Source organism: Aplysia californica, unplaced genomic scaffold (assembly GCF_000002075.1).
Source record: "Aplysia californica isolate F4 #8 unplaced genomic scaffold, AplCal3.0 scaffold00568, whole genome shotgun sequence".
Lineage (NCBI taxonomy): Eukaryota > Metazoa > Mollusca > Gastropoda > Aplysiida > Aplysiidae > Aplysia > Aplysia californica.
Genome location: NW_004797838.1, coordinates 272971 through 290603, shown reverse-complemented (window position 1 = coordinate 290603; position 17633 = coordinate 272971). Strand labels below are relative to the sequence as shown.

Here is a 17633-nt window from a genome sequence, read left to right as displayed (position 1 = left end):
TTCTCAAGGATGTGGGATTTGATTTTTGCATTGTTGTACAGTACCTTTCTGACTGTGTTAACGCTGATCGGGCTGACCCAGCCCGTGCGCTGTCTGCGCGCTGCACCGCACTGTACTCAGATCGTACTAAACGGGCCGGGCCGGTGTAACGGGCTTTTCGTTCCATTTTAAAAATGTGAAGGGTGCGAGATTCTACTTTGATTCTTTCGAAAGTTTGCACAATGGCATACTACTGGATGAAACAACCTGCTGTGGTTTAGTTTTTTATACAATCTTAATTAATCTAAAGCACTCTCAACACATGCGCTTTACTTATTTACAGAAATGTGTAACCTTGCTTTGTGCAGTAATGTAGGAGAGGAACCTATCTGTATAAACACCGGATGCACTGGCTAGCCAATTAGATTGGCCCAATCTAGGCCTAGCGTTGAAAGTTGAAAGTAGACTAGGCCAAGGGTTTTTGAAAAATACGACTTGAGCGGAAACTGAAATTAAAAGTTATCACAGGCGTAGAACTAGCAGGATTCAAACTGAAACCGATTTACGGAAACCACCGCCGGTCTTTCTTTTCTTTTTAAACATAGTCTACATGTACATGTGATCTTCCTTCACTCGAATTATTGTTTCTGTACAGGTTTTTGCCAGATTTCCTGGATGAACTTTTGTATTGAATTTGCTTGTTTGTAACAATTCATTACTTTGTTGACCATGCCTGCATCTATTGTTTGAAGTTTTTTTTCAAAACAGAGTTCAAACCAAGTGAGATGTGACCTTTGTAGCATCCATTTTTGCTACACTGGAGATACCACGACTATGAGACGGCACTTAAACTCCAAACACAAATTAGTCTTTGCTGCGAAAGAGGAGGAGTTGAAACGCTAGAGACTGACACCCAAGGTCACAGAAACAACTAAAGAGCAAGGGCCATCAACGTCTTTCAGTTCTACTCCTCAACTGGTTGATCAAAAGATCAACGATGCTTTTGAGAGAAAATCTAAATATCACAAGGATTCCCCAAGACAAAAAGCTCTTGATGAGATGTTGGCTGAAATGATTTGTATGGACATGCAACCTTTTTCAATTGTGGAGGATAGAGGCTTCAGGAGATTCATACAAGCTCTTGACCCTCGATATGAGATTCCAGGGAGGAAAAAGATTACACAAGTCATCATTCCTAGACTTTACAAGAAAGAAGAAGCTCTCAAGAAGGAGCTGGAGAATACCGAGCACATCGCTCTAACTACAGACGAATGGACGTCTAGAACAACCAAAGGGTATATGGCAGTCACTGCCCACTTTATCGACAACAACATGACAATGCAGTCAAGAGTTCTTGAGATAAGGTGAATAACATCTTCTGTGACAGCGAAAAATATAAAGGATGAACTGAATCATGTCATGGACTCATGGAGCATTCAACAAGAAGTATTTGTGATTGTGACGGACAATGCCGCAAATATGAAATTGGCAATCAACCTCTTGAATAAAAGACACGTGCCTTGCTTTGCGCACACGCTAAATCTAGCTGTACAAGATGCTGTTTACAAAGTGGCAGGTTTGAATGCAATCAGAGAGAAAGTCAGGAACATCGTTGGGTACTTTCACAGGAGTACGAATGCTGCACTTGCATTTGAAGCGGAACAAAGAAAGGAGATAGAAAATGGAGAGCACTTTTCACAAATGGAGAAAGATGAAGAACATTCACAGATGGAAGACTCCGCAGAGCACCGGATTGTTGATGCTCCAAAGAAACTCATACAAGAAGTTAAAACGAGGTGGAACTCCACATACTACATGCTGGAGAGATTCTCCAATCTTTACAAGTCTGCGAATCGAGTACTGGCAGACCACATGAGACATGATCTTCCACTCAACAGGATGGACTTAGACCTCATCTTCACAGCAGTCGAAGCCCTGCGGCCATTTGAAGAGGCAACGAGAGAAATGTCGGGGGAGAAATTCACCACGATAGCAAAGGTGATCCCTATGATCCGTGGCCTGAAAGAGCAGATGTCAATCAAGTTGAAGAAAAAGAACTGCCCAATGGCCAAAGAACTTCAAACACAACTTCAACAAAGATTTAGTTGTCCTGAGGAAAGCTTCATTTGGGCAGCAAGCACTTTCTTAGACCCTCGGTTTAAGAAACTACCTTTCAAAGACCAGAATCAGAAGGAAATGTTGGAAACTGTAAAGAGAAGGCTGTCCCAACAGTTTCAACCTCCAGATCCTGAAGAAGTCCAACCAGAGGAAGCAGTCCGTCCGCAAGTGCCTGTGTATAAAAGAAAAGACTCAATTTGGGCGAGTCATGACGAGGCAGTTGAGAGTCAGCAACAGATAGTGGAGCAGCCCACTGTGAGACCAGTGATGGAAATGGATAAGTATGAAAAAGAAACTTCTGCCCAGAGCAAAAAACCCCTTGTCCTGGTGGAAAATGAACGGCTGCACGATGCCAGGAATGGAAAAGCTCGCCAAAACGTATCTATCATGCCCTGCTACAAGTACACCGAGCGAGCGCCTTTTTTCTAAAGCTGGAGAGCTGATAAACCAAAGAAGATCAAACATCTCTGACAAAACATAAACGTTGTCCTTTTCCTTAATAAAAATTTGAAATGTTGAAACGCATTCTAATGCAAATAAAACTTTGAAAGAAAGTGCGAGCGAATGTATCTTACAATAAATTGTTGATGTATTAAGTATTAAGGAGGTGACTGAAAGTGAAAGAGAGCCGGGATCGAGCACGGTACCAGCGAATGTTGTTGGACGAAAGTTTTCACTGTAGCATGTCTGAGTATTGGGTGAATGTGCAACACAACTGCTGATTTTTTTAAATTTTTGTTTGTATTTCCAAATAAAAATGAAAGTAAAAGAGAAGAAAAAAAACTTTTAAAAAAAAGTTTAATAAACTCAACAGAGAAAAATATTGAAGAAGAAACAGAAACGCGCACACCAAGGCCCGAGGCAGCCCGTGGCCCGTTATTTCGAGCCTCGTGCAGTGAGTGCACACATTGCCCAGCGCCTTGGTGCGAGTCGCGTAAGCCTATTCGCTCGACCCGAGGCCCGGGCCAAACGGGCCCAGCGTGATCGGCCCGACAGCCCGCGGGCCGTTAAGTTTTATGATCGGCACGGGCTTAGTGTTAGAAGTGATGGGGGGGGGGGGGAATTAACCTCAAATGAATTTGAATCACCCTTGATAAGAAATAAGATAAAGCATGAGAGGTCTTCTCCTCATAGTCCTCATCAAAACGGGACAGCAGAGAGATCCTGGCGGACATTGTATGAAATGGCAAGATGTCTTTTGATTTCTGCCAAATTGCCAAAAGAACTTTGGACATTTTCAGTCATGTATGCGGCTTATATCTGTAACAGGTGCTTTAATCACCGTCTGAAATGCACTCCATTTGAAGTTTTCACTGGAAAGAAACCTGACCTTTCAAAATTGCAAGAATTTGGCAATGAATCAGCCCATTTACAATTCTACTGTGCTTGAACGAGAAATGTCCCCCCCTTTGGAAATGGCCTAAAGACACTACAGTCGGGGAGAGCGAAAAGTATGTTTTCCCCATTTTTCATGTTATCACTACCTATGACTCAATGACAGACAGTCTTCCTAGTCACCAAGAAAACCCAGAGAGTACATACATGGCAATATATATGGCACATCACTGAAGAGAACTATATGGCAGCCTCTGGGACCGAAAGCAGAGCGCACAGTTTGTGTACAACACCGAATTGATGGTCGCACTGTCATCGAAAACGAAGAACAAAAAGAAAAAGAAGAAAAAGACTGAGAAAATCTTAGGCATGGCAAAAAGTCAGGCCCGGCCAACTTTTAACACAGCAAGTCTAAAGTAGAAACAGCAAAAATCTCACAAAATTTCAGATCTGAAGGATTAAGACCACCATATCCCCCCTCTGAGCCCTCCCCCCTTCCAAATTCTCAAAACCAGAAGGAAAGTGACAGATTCCTCTCCTGACCAGCCATCATTTATGACTGACTAGTCTCAGAAAGTTTTTGATCGGCAATCTTGATCTGTATGGAACACAATACCTATGTTTGGCTCCCTCCACGTTGAAATGGATGAAGCAGATTTGGAATACATTTTTTTTTAAAAATCAATTATAAATTCAGTTTTTGTGAAAAAGAAAAAGAGGAAGAGCCCATCTAAAAGACGTCAGGCCAAATATTTTGGTAAAGCCAAACAAAAGATAATATTCAGATTTATCTTTGGAAAGACAAAAAAAGCTGTTTACGTATACTGTACAAAGCCTAGAATATTAACAAACATTTCTTTTTACTTGTTTCTTAATCTGTGTTATCAGTACTTGGGGAAATTATTACTGTTTCGTTTTCAAATTCTAAATGTTGGGAGAAAAAAAAAAAAAAAAAGCAAGTAGACTCTATACCATGGTGAAATCAGGTGCTCGTCAAAAGAATGAAATCAAAGAAAAAAGGCATTTTTCCACCAGTTTTACAATTTGTATCTAACTTTTTTGTTATTTTGGCCTCTTATTATGTTCATATTAAATAATTATTAAAACACATTTCCATGTGAATTTTAATGAAAAGCCCCTTGCTAATTTAAAGGCACAATGTAATTTTCAGTTTCCAAGAACTCTTTGTCTTACGCTATTGAAGTTACCAAACATTGGAGGCCGTTTTCTCATAAATTGAATTAACCACTGAAACCAAGCTACCCCAACTTCTTCAATGGCAAATATCTCGACTCCTATTCAAGCTGAAAGGATATTTTTTTTATCGAAAGCAAGACAAATGTGCTTTCAGATATCAATAACTCCATATGCCCCAAAATTGACAAGCACCTGATTACACCGCGTCATGCCACATATATAACATAATGATTTAGATGCAACTCCCAAAAAGAATAAAGCACCTTTTTCCTCCTGAAAAATTTAGCATTTGGGCTTTTAAAACAGTTGAACAGTTTGCAGACCAAATAACATTTGTCAAAACAGTAGTTTGGACTAGACATAACAAGAAAATTGGAAGGTGATGAAAATTAATGCAGCTTAAAAAATGTGTTTAAACATAGATTTATCATCTAGGCAATTTCACTAGAGTCAAATGTGTGTGTGCTTGGATTTGAGTTTTCAAAATTTTTGGGTAAATTTATAGAAAAGGCCCAAACCCATTCTAGACTTTTTCGGCACATTCACGGTTTTTTAAAGTGTGCTGAGAATGATTTTGGTACTAAAAACTGTTGGAAACCATTATTTTTGTAAATTTAGCAGCCTGCAAACCCCCCCCCCCCCTCCAGCGACCTTTTGGTGTGCACATGCGCAGTATTATTATGATACTAGCAAATTTGGTACCGGGTACCAATTTGCACATTTAAAATTTCAAAAAAATCCATGCTCATGCTGAGCTTGTGGCTAAATCTCCATACAGAAGAACTAGAGCGAAATGATAAGCATGATTCACATGATATAACATCATAGGCAACCAGGAGTAACAAATTTTGACAACTTCTGTGACGTTCATTACTGCACAAAGCGGAAAATTACTGGGTACTTCATAGGGCAACAAAGGTGTTAAGCAAAGCCTGGAGTTTGAGTTTAGAGAAGCACATTGACAAAATAACAGTGACTGAGTGCTACGAAAAATATGGATAGACAAACTAAACAGAGGGATACAAAAGAAGTAAGACCTATCAGAGGCCTCCTCTAACTACCTGCCAAGCTTAAGGTATCTGAGTATCATGTGAAATATACAGCAACACAAGCTAAACATTTCAACTGTTCTTGCAGTTGAAGAAAAGCTGTGTATGGTTATCCTTTTCCTGATAAAAAAGTGTGTATCCATAGAATGAAACATTTCAGACAAAGCCATCCATTTTGTTGAGCAGGGAAAGCTTGGCGTTGCGAGAGGTGCGTTGTTTGGGCGAGCCCTTTGTGTACTGTGACAGAAGCCACGCGCTGTCGTCCTGTGCTGTGTTCTCCCGTTCACTTTCGGTGTTCCTTTCCGTAGAACAGACACCAGAATTGTTCACATTCTCGAAATCACATAATCCAATTTCATGAAAACTTCCCATTTGCCTCTTTGGTACTCCACGAAGTTTGTTTGCACAAGCTTTTGAACACTTTGAACCAGAGGGACACGAACCACAAGGAGAAGATGGCAATCCTTGCTCTGACGAAGCTTTCCTTTTTCTCTTTTTATGTGGAGCAATAGAAAACTCAAAGTCGCTGTCTTCATCCACGTAAAGTCCCAGACCAGCCAGAGAATCTTGCGAGAAACGCTGACCTCTCGAGTCACCAACAGATGAACGCTGAGTTCCCTGTTGACGTCGACACGTGCATTGAACAAACGGGGACATCAAGAACAGACAACCCGAAACGCCCCGGGCCGGAGAGTCTAGAGAACTTGTCACGTTGACCGGCAGCCTCTTTTTTGGATCTGAAAATTGAAAAATAAAATAATGAAATGAAGTGTAAATGTTTTGTTTGAGTAAAGAGACGCACGGTACGGTTACTTAGTGCAGGAAAAGAGTAAGACAGAAAGACAGAAACAACAGAGAGACAGAAAAGAAATAGGATCTACCAGTGGCACCCCACAACCACTCGCTGAAGTCTAAATGTGGAAAAATTCTACAAAGAGCACACCAACATTTCAACAGTCATTTAATACAGGGAAAGAGCAAGACAGACAGACAGGAGCAACTACGGGGAAGAAAAGTAGGACTACTAGTGGCGCCTTCTAACCACCTACAATTATTTAAAATATTTCTCCAAAAGTTAGCCATGCAGACCTTGGTGGTGAGAAGAATAAGGCTGACATTTGGTCTGCACGTCTTAACTAAAGAGGCAACAAAAGACTCCAAGCTGTGGCTCCTGACATGAGTCTCCTGGTCCTCCAAGTTGAGGCGTGCGTGTGTGTGTATGTGTGTGTGTGTGTGTACGTGTGTGTATTGAGCTGTTGAGTGGCATCCCTTTTTCATTAAAAACAACACCCCTACTAGTGCTATTAAAACTCCAACAAGGAAAATTGAGAACTCTCATTTCGGTGGCGTATACTCCAGAAGGGGGTAAGAAAGGCTGATGACACAAGGAACTGAAGCTTCACTCACAAAAGCTTGTCGTGATCTCGTCAGATCCTGAAGTCTGCCTCAGACACAGACTAGCCCCAGACCGTCCACTGGTCACTCCAGTGACAGGATTCTCGTACTCCTGTACCCAGCTGTCCACCACTTGAGCCGCCCAGCCTGAGGTGCCAACCTCCCAACAGTCGATGACGTCCGGACAAGTGTCGTCATGACGCTTCCACAACGAGTGAGGCTCAGTCACCTGGTAAAACACGGATAGAGTGAGAGAGAGATATATATCAGAATACAGAAACACTGTTCAAGAAAACATTGTTTTGTTTGAGTAAATAGACACACACCGACATAATAACAGTCATTTAGTACAGGGAAAGAGCAAGACAGACCCCACCCATTAAAAAACCTACAAAACAACAACTGAGACTAATGGCCCCAGAGGAAGAACAAAGCATTCCATACTACACTTTACTCTAGATTCTGCCTACACACTTTTGACTGACACTGACACAACTTGTTCTTCCAACAGCTGAGAAAAATTTGACCTTTTGTTTTAGACCATTTCTGGCTAACAGCGCCAGAGGAACTAGTTTTAATTCCAAGAGAGCGAAGTGCATCGACTAAATAATCATCAATAACAGCAAATTTGAAGAAGGAAAAAAACAAACCAAAATGGAAACATTAGGGGGGAAAGAAAACAAGTTGGACCTATCACCGGTGCTTTTTGTCCTGAACAATCCACCTATAGAGGAATTCTAAGCGTTCTAAGAAATGAACAATTTAGAATTGTACTGCTTACAACAGACTTACTCGAATGGCTGTGTTTGTGGCATTTAAGACTTGCAACTTTCGGAAGCTGACAAGAAACTTGAGCGACCTCGAAGTTATCTTGATGTTTTCTGAGAATGAAGAAAAGTACAGAGATAGCTTGGAATAGTCTGGAACAAAGTAAGGTATTCTAATCAGTCAAACCTACTCTAATTCCGTTCACTCCCATTTTCCCCATCAACTCACTAAGGACGTTTCCCGTTGAAAACACGGGATGGCCCTCAGTCCTGCAAGATCTTTCCAGTGCCTCCATTATAAATGCTGCTAAAGGCACACGATCTGGCTTAAGCACATATTCCATTCCACAAAAAAATATCCCGGAAATCGGTAAACTTTTTGATCAAGAGCATTTTTACTTAGATGAATGCTAAGACTGCTTGTGTTGTAAATTGCAGTGAGTGTCTTTTATTTTCTTATTCGTAAATGTTTTTAACATTGAATTTTTTTTAACCTTCTAAAAAAAACAACACATGACAAATAATCCAGCTGAGTTCGACACTTGTAATTTGGTATTTTTGTTCTTGTTCTTTGTGTTGTTCTTGGCTGTGTCAAAAGGGCATTGCAGTTGGTTAAACAGTTCAGGTTTTTTATATAATTTTTTTTGTGGGGGAGGGGGGGAAGCAAACTTCAGTTTTCGGTGCGTGATGGTAAAATCCTTCCATCTTCAGTGAGTTAATGGTGTTCAGTAGTCTAAGAGGACGACTCCAGTATATTCTTTGGTATGAGAAGTGAACACTTTATGTCTGCTGAGATCTCCTCCCCTGCTTTGAATAACTTTGTAAAGATTAAATTTCTGCTCATATGTTTACAGTATATCTTATTTTTAGCTTTCTGCTCATATGTTTACAGCATATCTTTTTTTTTTTACAGCAAAAATGCCCTGTCACCAAGTAACTACTTAAAAATCAACAGTTGACCACAATCAATACCTGACAAATCCAGGTGGGTCAACTCTACAGATGACAGACCGTACATTCTCATCCTTGTAGTCATTTTGCGTATGCCTTCATCAGAGAGTCCATTATTTCTTAGCACCAATGTTTTCAGTCTGTGCAGAGACAAATAGCTATACATTATGGTCACATTTGAGAGAGAGAGAAGGGAGAAAGAGAGAGAGAGAGAGAGAGGGGGGGGGAGAGACAAATAGCTATACATTATGGTCACATTTGAGAGAGAGAGAAGGGAGAAAGAGAGAGAGAGAGAAGGGAGGGAGAGAGAGAGAGAGAGAGAGAGAGAGGGGGGGGGAGATAATTTAAAAATGCACAATAATGATCACTTTGTGAAGGGAAAGAATAAGACAAATTTAAGACAAAACAAAAGTAGGGGCAGTACCTATCAGCAGTGCACCAACTAAAACAACAGCTAAATCTATCAGAATTTATTAAGAACTCATCTGTAATTAATTTCTGTAAAGGCAAGGGGGGGGGGGGAGCGTTGCTGCAAACAACACTACAGAGCACACAACCTGCCATGACACACGAGATCACCATTGTACGCGGAGACTAGCTCTTTCGGGGGGGCTAAGTGTTTTATGGCGCTCGCAACTGTATAAGGTCATATGAGCGCGCGGGACACATTAAACTTTTTCAGTTTGTAGGAAATTTTGAATTTTGCCCGGATGGCAGCCGAAGCCCACTCTTATCGATTTTAGTCTACCAAGGGATCTTTAACGTGAGCAACTTGCACACAGGCCCTCCGAGATTTTTCGCCCTTGTCCGAGAAGGCTAGGTGTAGATCTTTCCTACCAGAAGTTCAGGGGTGTGGCTGAAAGACAAGTAAGAAGGAGCCAAGGAGTAGCAGTAGAAAGGCTGCAGAAAGAGTCAGGAGCCCAGAGGAGGGGGCAAAGGAAGTGAGGAGTGGGGGCAGAGAGGAAACGAAAGCAGACGACAGAACATTGCAAGAGAGCAGGAAAGGAGGCGAAAGGAGACAATTTTAGAGAAGAAAATTTTTTGGTCGCTTACCGGATTCGAACACTGGACCTTCGAATGAGAGGCCAACACCTTAACCTCTAGGCTACGAGAGCCCCCAGACTAGCTCTTCAGCTTCGTGGAGAACCAACGAAACACGTTGGTATGTGCCCCGTTTATCAGAGCATGTTTGAGTGAACGAAGGAAAATGTTTTTCTTATCGATCATAGATCATACTTAAAGTCCGGTATCTAGCATATTGGGGCCTACAGGGCCCATCTGCTCAGTTTCTCTATAGGCCCGAACAGATTTTCCTGTAGTTTTACGAGGTTGGATAGAAAACTGTAAAACCAGCAAAATGGCACAACTAAGATGTTAATGATGATCCAGGCAACTTGAGTTGTAAGCATTTGACAAAAATTCTGTATTTTAATCTTTAAAAAAACCCAAACCAAAAGCTAAACATAAATTAGATCTTTACATATACTTGGTTGTTGTGGGTTTTTTGGGGGGGTTTTTTTGGAGGGGGGGGTTCCTTGAGAAAATAAAAGTACACCAATACCGTAACAGTAATTTAGTTCAGAGGTGGAAAAATGCAAGACAGACAAAGAAAAAAGAACTGAATCTTAAAAAAAAAAAATTTTCTTCCCTAGATGAAAGCTGCGCGCTGAAAAGACAAAAAACATCATATCATATACATTGTATTTTCAACACAAATTATTATTTACAGAGAAAAAGAATACACATGATTTGATTTTTTTTTAACCCAAAACAACAGCACTGACTTAGAGAGTTCAAACACTTCCCTGCCAAGTAAAAACTCAAACACCTATCAAACTGACTTATAGAAGAATTTTCCCCAAAAAAAAGAAAATAAAAAAGACCCAACTGATTAAGGTACAAAACAGCAAAGCCTGTTTTTTTTTTGCTTTTTATTGAAAAAGAAATTATTTCATTGAAAGAAAATACAATTGGGGCTCACAATTTTTTTAAAAGTAAACCTTGAAAATGGTGTCGTATTCAATTCAATAAAAAAAAGTAAAAGACGTGCCATACCCTGTGTTAAGATGAGCAACACCACGTAAGGGACAAAAGTAGAAAAATACATCACGTATCAGCGAACACATCTATATATATAATTACTTTACCTGTTCATAGTAGTCAGTTGAGGCAGCAAGTCATGGCTGTCCCCCAAGCCACATGCAGTCAAGTTGAGCCTAGTGAGACCGTGATACAGCCACCAGTGGTCATCTACCGTGTCATTGAGAAACAGCTGGCAGTTTCGAAGGTCCAGGCGCTCCAGGATTCCAGACGTGCCGTACGCAGTGAAGAAGAGCTACAATTTTTAGAAGAAAAAAAACAAGTCGCGTTTCTTTATCGCTTTTTAGTTATAATACTCCTATACATGGGTCTGGCAGGGTCAATGTGAAATGAAAGGAGAAAATTTTATATCCTCTGGAAAATATGAGGTTTCAAAGTTTAAAACTAAGTTTTCTCTACATCACCAAAATGTTAATTGTGACAGTAATTGTGTCTCATCAGATCACATATTATACTGTACCGTTCAGGAAGCACTACCTTCCCCTAAACACTCCATCTTTCATGGTCTCATGGGGGACCAAACTGTGGAACACATCCTTCAGCACTGCAAGACACACAGGGCCCTGAGACAGGAAACATGGCCAACCCCACTGACACTACAGCAGAAGCTGTACGGGCTGACGGATGAACTGAGCAGGATGGCCCAATATGACAGATACTGGACTTCAAGTGTGATGCGATCGAGAAGAAGATAATGGTCTGATATTGAGCGATGGATGTCCTTAGCAAAGCAGTGAAAATCACAAAATATCAAAAAAATTACTATTCTTATGACTCCAACTCTAACAACTTAGTCATCGAAAGGCTATTTCCCAGCGCACAGCATGAACAAACAACTCACTTGTAAATCTTTCAAAGAACTCTCTTTACTCCTCAGGTTAGAAAAGTGTCCCCTCTGAGTAGCGGATTCAAATATTTGTTTCCCGACCACATCTGGAAATCCATGAAGTGATTCCACATGGTTGAGACTCTTTGAGATATAATCCAGACAAATGTGGAACAAACTTTTCAATTCGCTTGTCATTTTTCTCTCGTCATACCTCACAGAACTCCAGCATAGATCTGTTTTTAAAACAAGGGGGAAAAAATTATGACAGTGTCATGTCAAAGATTACGTTTTCGTGATAGAAAAAGCAGGAACACAAAAATACAGAAGAATAGTAAAAAAAAAACCACACACACAAAAAAACAAAACAATGAAAAAGTAAAACTTAGACCCACCAAAGTTGCCCTCCAGTGCCATTTCATCCAATTATCTTTTAAAGGGACAATTAAATTAAGGAAGTTGTTAGGGGACTAGTGCTACCCTCTGTGGGACACTGGCCCCTACCATTGCTTACTTGGGGGGGAGGGGGGGGGGGGGGACTCACAGTCCCCTAGCGTTCCGCACTGGGGGACTGCAAAGAAACAACCTTTGACCTTTGAGTCAAGGTCAACAAGCCCTCATCAACATTTACCTTCCATTGTAGTATGTCTATCTGTTTCTAAGCTACGATTTCAGTGTGGATATTAATAGCATTAGTAATAGTAGTAGTAGTAGTAGTAGTAGTAGTAGTAGTTGTTGTAGTAGTACATGTAGTGTAGTAGTAATATAGTATATAGAAGCTCTTTTCAAAACTCCGACACCTTTTTAAACAAAACTTTAAAAATATGAGAAAATTAGTAAAGGTAGCTGTCGGAGCTAGCAAGTCTGTGCTAGGCCTATGTAGGAGGTCTTGTTGTTGCTGCCGATCAGAGAATTACAATATGAGATGGCTTGCTCTTTTAACTTGTCAGTAATATATATTAGTCTACCCAGTGTAATGTTTTAAACTGAACACTGAAGATTTGAAAATTGAGAATTTTTACCTAAGTACATCATGCGTATCAGTGTCAGTAAATTTACTCAAGGGTACTACCTTTTTTTAAGTTAAAGTAGAATCCTGGATTCTTCAAATTAAAATGTATTCTTCAAATCTTTGAAAACAGAATTGAAAAAGATTGAGAAATAACATTTTTATAGACTAAAAAAATCTAAACATATCGAAATCTCGATCGAAATCAGCTTTTTCCTGTTCAGAGCGTTTTGTCATAAAATAGTAAGAGTGACAAAAAAGTCAATAGAGCTGGGCTTAGGGTGTAATGTGCATGCACGTTCAAGACTTACATGTATTACAACAAACATCTCAAACTGTCTTTGCAGTCCCCCAGTGCAAAACGCTAGGGAACTGCAGTCCCCGAGTAGATCTAAGCAGCGCTAGGGGACTTAACAATCCCCTAACAACTTCTTTAAATTAAAGTTGAACTGAAATGATTTGCAATTTGCTTTAAAGGGTCTTAGACTTAGAGAATGTCCTGTCTTAGATTTACTGTCGCTTTTCCCGTAGTTCCCACTCACAATTATCATTCGCCTACTTTCCTGTTTCGGGATATAATCGAGTTAAAACTTTACTGAGTGATAGAGGCCTAGATCGAATATTGAAGAGATTTTGACATATGAATCTCCTTTAGTACTTATACATGAACGAAAATTCCTTGAATTAAACGCTTAATTGTTACAGTAACAGGCTATCCTCCTGTGTCATCGCCACCATTGTTTTCCTTTACTAATTGCTGTCAGTTTTTTTAAAACATTGTTAGCAATATGGACTTTTGTTTTTTGTGTGTGTGTGCGTATGTGTTAGTGTGTTGGGGTTCATTCAAAAGACACGTTTACCTCCAGATCTTGTATTTATATTTTTGTCGTTCCATAATGTCCACAGAAAATTAATATCCATCAAAGATCAACCTTAAAAACTGAAACGAACATAATACTGAAAATTAATATCCAACAGAAGATCGATAAAAAAAAAAAAAAAGCTTGATCGTTTTAGTACAGTGGAGTCCACTTATAACGAGTCCGGAAAAAACGAAAAGTCTGTTATAAAGACACTATTCGAAAACCCCGTTTTTTTCTCTTCTTTACCTTTGTAAATGAAATACTGCTATAGCGCTATCAGACAAACATGCCCGTCGGTTATAGCGGAATATTGCTGCTGCTGTTCACAGTGCATAGGCCTATTATACATAATGTAAAACCCCGCCAGTTGAGAAACTTGTTGGTGATCGAGCGAAACAAACAAAGAATGGGAGAGCCCACATGTGTCAACAATGGAGGCCGAATCGAATGAGTAGGGAGGGTGTGGTATGCGCAGACAAGAAGAACGCATCGTGTGATAGGCCAGTGTAAACCTAGTTTAGATTATCAAGGCCTACCATGCCTCTCACTTCTCCTATGCGGGGATGGAGAGGTCACAGCAATGTGATGGATGGAGCGAATGTGTGACGTGCGCAAGCAGACAGAATGCACCACAGGGTGTTGTGGGGTGGGGGAAAAGACGGCGGACGAGTTAGCCCAGAGACCTTTCTTTCTGAACTGATCGCCAACACCGAGCTGTCAGTCAACATCGCTAGCGCTAGAGAATGGAACCTGATTCGATTTTTGATCAAGTAAGACCTAGAGGTCATGTTGAAATAAATCATCATCAGGGGAGAAAGCAAAAGGAAATAAACAGAACATCAAACTCATAGATTCGGCCTACTTTACTGTTTCCCTAGAATTTATTACTGGATCCCTTACAACAAGAATCCTGCTATAACGGACACTTTGCACCGGTCCCCTCCTTCTCGTTACAACAGGATTCCACTGTAGTAGACGTTTTACGGCGCTCGCAACTGCATAAGGTCATATGAGCGCAAGTTTGATAAAAATCCTAGATCAAAGCCGAAGCTCAAAAACTGAAACGAACATAATAATGTACGTACTGGGTGGAAGGGTGCAATTGTGGCGCCTAAACCTGGCAGACGCCCTGATGCATGAGATCAGGTTCTCGGAAGGGTCGTCGATGAACCTCATCCTCCACAACTCCACATGAATTCAATTTATTCAATCTAATCATGTATGAATCTAACAGGGATCGATACGCGCCGCACTCTTTCTTGTTGTGTAGCTTTGCTCTGCACCACATCGACTCCATGTGATTAGTAGTTGCAGGACTAACAAAATGAATTGAATGATTCACTGCAAGGTGCTGGTACCAAAGATTGTTTATGGTGTTGTAAGCAGCCCACATGTCCAATACAACTGTTGGTATTTTTTTTACTCATGAACCCATCTCACGTTCACAAATTCTAAAACATTTCTCTTGTTCATTTTTACCTGCTTTCCACGAATTTTGACTTTACATTCATTGCAAATTATTAGTTTATTAGATATTGGATATTTTTATATGAACTATATCCAATACCTAAAAAGAATCTGGGCATGCCCCCCCTGTATTTCACAATAATTTAATGTTTTGGAAATTAGATTTGGTATTTTCTTGAAAACAATTGATTTACAAAGGTTTTAGTGGCCATGTGTGTATTCTGCAACGAAAATTATGGCAGTTTAGCTCCCATAACAGCACAACTGCATGCGGCCGTTGGTCTAAAAGTAAAAATTTACCCAACTGTAGTCCCAGGTAGAACGTATCTCTGTAAGACGGGCAAAAGTGTAGCTGCATCGCGCTGTGGAACTGCAACCAGAAAGCCTTCTTTCGTCTCCATGTCGATGCTACCGAACGCCCACGAAGTTGGCAGAACTCGTCCTACATTAGCATTTAAATTTAAAGCCTTTCAATGACTAAACTAAAGTAAAGGCCGATACGTCGATCTCCACCGTGTGACCTGAACCTCCGATTTGCATAGGCTGAAAAAAGTACTCTGCGAAAATAAGGGGGGTGGGAACTACCGAAAAAGCGTCGATTTACCATACATGCTTAGTTAGACAAGCTCTTGCCTTGCAATCCAACAGTGAAAGCTGTCTATCTTTTTTTTTAGTCTTTAACTTTAGCTATACACTTACACACACTGGCCTTGCAACTTATTTGGCAGTGAACAAGCCACTCCGGTCACATTTTACATCGCAAAGGCATCATCATCATAACTAGATCTCTAGATCTAGAATCTAGATCTAGAATAGATAAGTATGATTCATGATTTACAGTAGAAAAAGTACTGATTATGTCATGAAATATGTTCCAGCTTAGGTTTCATAACTTATGAAGAATGAAGATTAGATCTAGACTCTAGATCTAGATATATCTAGATTTCTAGATTAGATCTAAATCTAGATCCTAGGTCTAGATCTAGATCTAATCTAGATTAGATAGATAATTGGCATTCATTAGCTAAGTCTAGGTAATCATGCATAAATAATCATGCATTAATTAGTCATTAGTAGGCCTACCAACCTAACTAACTAGGCCTAGAATACTAGCCTAGATCTAGGCCTAACTAAACTAACTTTTGTCAGTTTCAGGACGTAAAAAAAAGTTCCGTGTGCATCGTGCATTTCCTCTTCTCGAGAGTGACGAAGCAGAGCAGAAATCTGAGGGAAGCAACATTTAGCGACCGAGAGTGAGAGTGAGAGGCATCAAAATTACGTGTGTGGAACAGGAGACAGATGATATCTTGAGCAGCAGGTTCGACTTCATTTCGCCATCGCCAGTCGCCTCAGTCGAGAGTAGAAGATCTAGATTTTTAGATCTAGATCTAGACTAGACCTTGATTCACTAGATCTAGATCTAGATTCTAGATTCTAGGACAGACTTGAGAGTTGAGAGACAAGAGACGCCGACCGCCGAAAGAAAATGAAAGTACGCACGCGCGGGCTTTGGCTTTTATTTTTCATCTCGTCCGAACTCATAATATAGGTAGATTGTAGTTTCCAGCAGTCAAAATGTCGTTGAAATATGATTTCGTTTATTAGGCTAGATCTTGCTGGACTTGTGATGCACTTCAACATCTGTACATGTACCACAACCATTCTAGGGCCTACAGTAACTCCGTTAAAAGAGGTCATTAATAAAAACCCTCTACATTTAAAGTGTTTTAGAAATCTTCCATCTCCTGGAGTCAATGGTGGGTGGTTGGCGGGTGCTTTGGTGTGGTTTGCTTCTTCTTTCTATTAAAAGCTTATCGTCCTTCCCTCTTCTCCTTTTGGTGTTTGTTATAACTCTCTAACACCTCTAATCTTCGGCACTTATATAATATGACCTTATTGTTTTGCAAGTGCCATAAAACTTTTACTGAACTTAACTTGGCATCAATCAGAATAAGATCGGGGGTATAAACTAATAATATTAAAGTATCTATATATTATTAGCCTCAAGGAGTTTAGAACTAAACTACTGTAAACTCCTTGACTAGCCTCAAGAATCAAATAGGCCTCTATTATTATGGGCTCAATCTAACCTAAACTTTATCTTTTACAACATTTTGACAATAAAATTTTAAAAAATTGTTCGTGATATAATGAGCACACCTTTTTTCTGATGAACCGAAACTAAGACTAAGAGATGTAACTAATTTTAAGATACAGGATATAGGCCTAGGACTTGGATACAAGGTAATTTAATCCGTTTCACGTTTTACACTCAGGCATGAACGTATGCGTGTGGGCGTACTCTGTGTGTGTGTGTGTGTGTGTGTGTGTGTGTGTGTGTGTGTGTGAGAGAGAGAGTGTGTGTGTGTGTGTGTGAGAGAGAGAGAGAGAAAGGGAGAAAGAGAGAGCGAGAGAGAGAGAGGGAGAGAGAGAGGGAGAGAAAGAGAGAGAGAGAGAGAGAGAGAGAGAGAGAGAGAGAGGAGAGAGAGAGAGAGAGAGAGAGAGAGAGAGAGAGAGAGAGAGAGAGAGAGAGAGAACGTAAGCATGTGTATTTATATATTAGATATTGCCACCATC

General features: G+C 40.3%; 2 protein-coding genes across 2 annotated transcripts; one reads left to right on the top strand and one right to left on the bottom strand.

The window, feature by feature from the left end:
• The first annotated feature begins 1065 nt into the window (after positions 1–1065).
• LOC101859433 (zinc finger BED domain-containing protein 1-like) lies at positions 1066–2526 on the top strand. The gene is made up of 2 exons (XM_035972053.1): positions 1066–1343; positions 1608–2526. The coding sequence occupies exons 1-2, from the start codon at positions 1066–1068 to the stop codon at positions 2524–2526; spliced, it is 1197 nt and encodes a 398-aa protein (XP_035827946.1).
• Positions 2527–4752: 2226 nt separating this feature from the next.
• LOC101859196 lies at positions 4753–16480 on the bottom strand. The gene is made up of 7 exons (XM_035972051.1): positions 16336–16480; positions 11733–11953; positions 10939–11126; positions 8813–8931; positions 7866–7954; positions 7086–7302; positions 4753–6415 (listed from the first exon to the last, which is right to left on the bottom strand). The coding sequence occupies exons 2-7, from the start codon at positions 11913–11915 to the stop codon at positions 5835–5837; spliced, it is 1377 nt and encodes a 458-aa protein (XP_035827944.1). The 5' UTR covers positions 11916–11953; positions 16336–16480; the 3' UTR covers positions 4753–5834.
• Between the last annotated feature and the right edge of the window lie 1153 nt (positions 16481–17633).

Excerpts from the sequence above, each read along its gene's own strand:
- LOC101859433 (XM_035972053.1), top strand. The coding sequence starts at position 1,066 with ATGCAACCTTTTTCAATTGTGGAGGATAGAGGCTTCAGGAGATTCATA. Across the intron at positions 1,344-1,607 it reads TCAAGAGTTCTTGAGATAAG|GAGTACGAATGCTGCACTTG; the intron begins GTGAATAACATC and ends GTACTTTCACAG.
- LOC101859196 (XM_035972051.1), bottom strand. The coding sequence starts at position 11,915 with ATGACAAGCGAATTGAAAAGTTTGTTCCACATTTGTCTGGATTATATC. Across the intron at positions 11,127-11,732 it reads GTTCTTTGAAAGATTTACAA|CTCTTCTTCACTGCGTACGG; the intron begins GTGAGTTGTTTG and ends TAAAAATTGTAG. Across the intron at positions 6,416-7,085 it reads CGAGATCACGACAAGCTTTT|ATCCAAAAAAGAGGCTGCCG; the intron begins GTGAGTGAAGCT and ends TTCAATTTTCAG.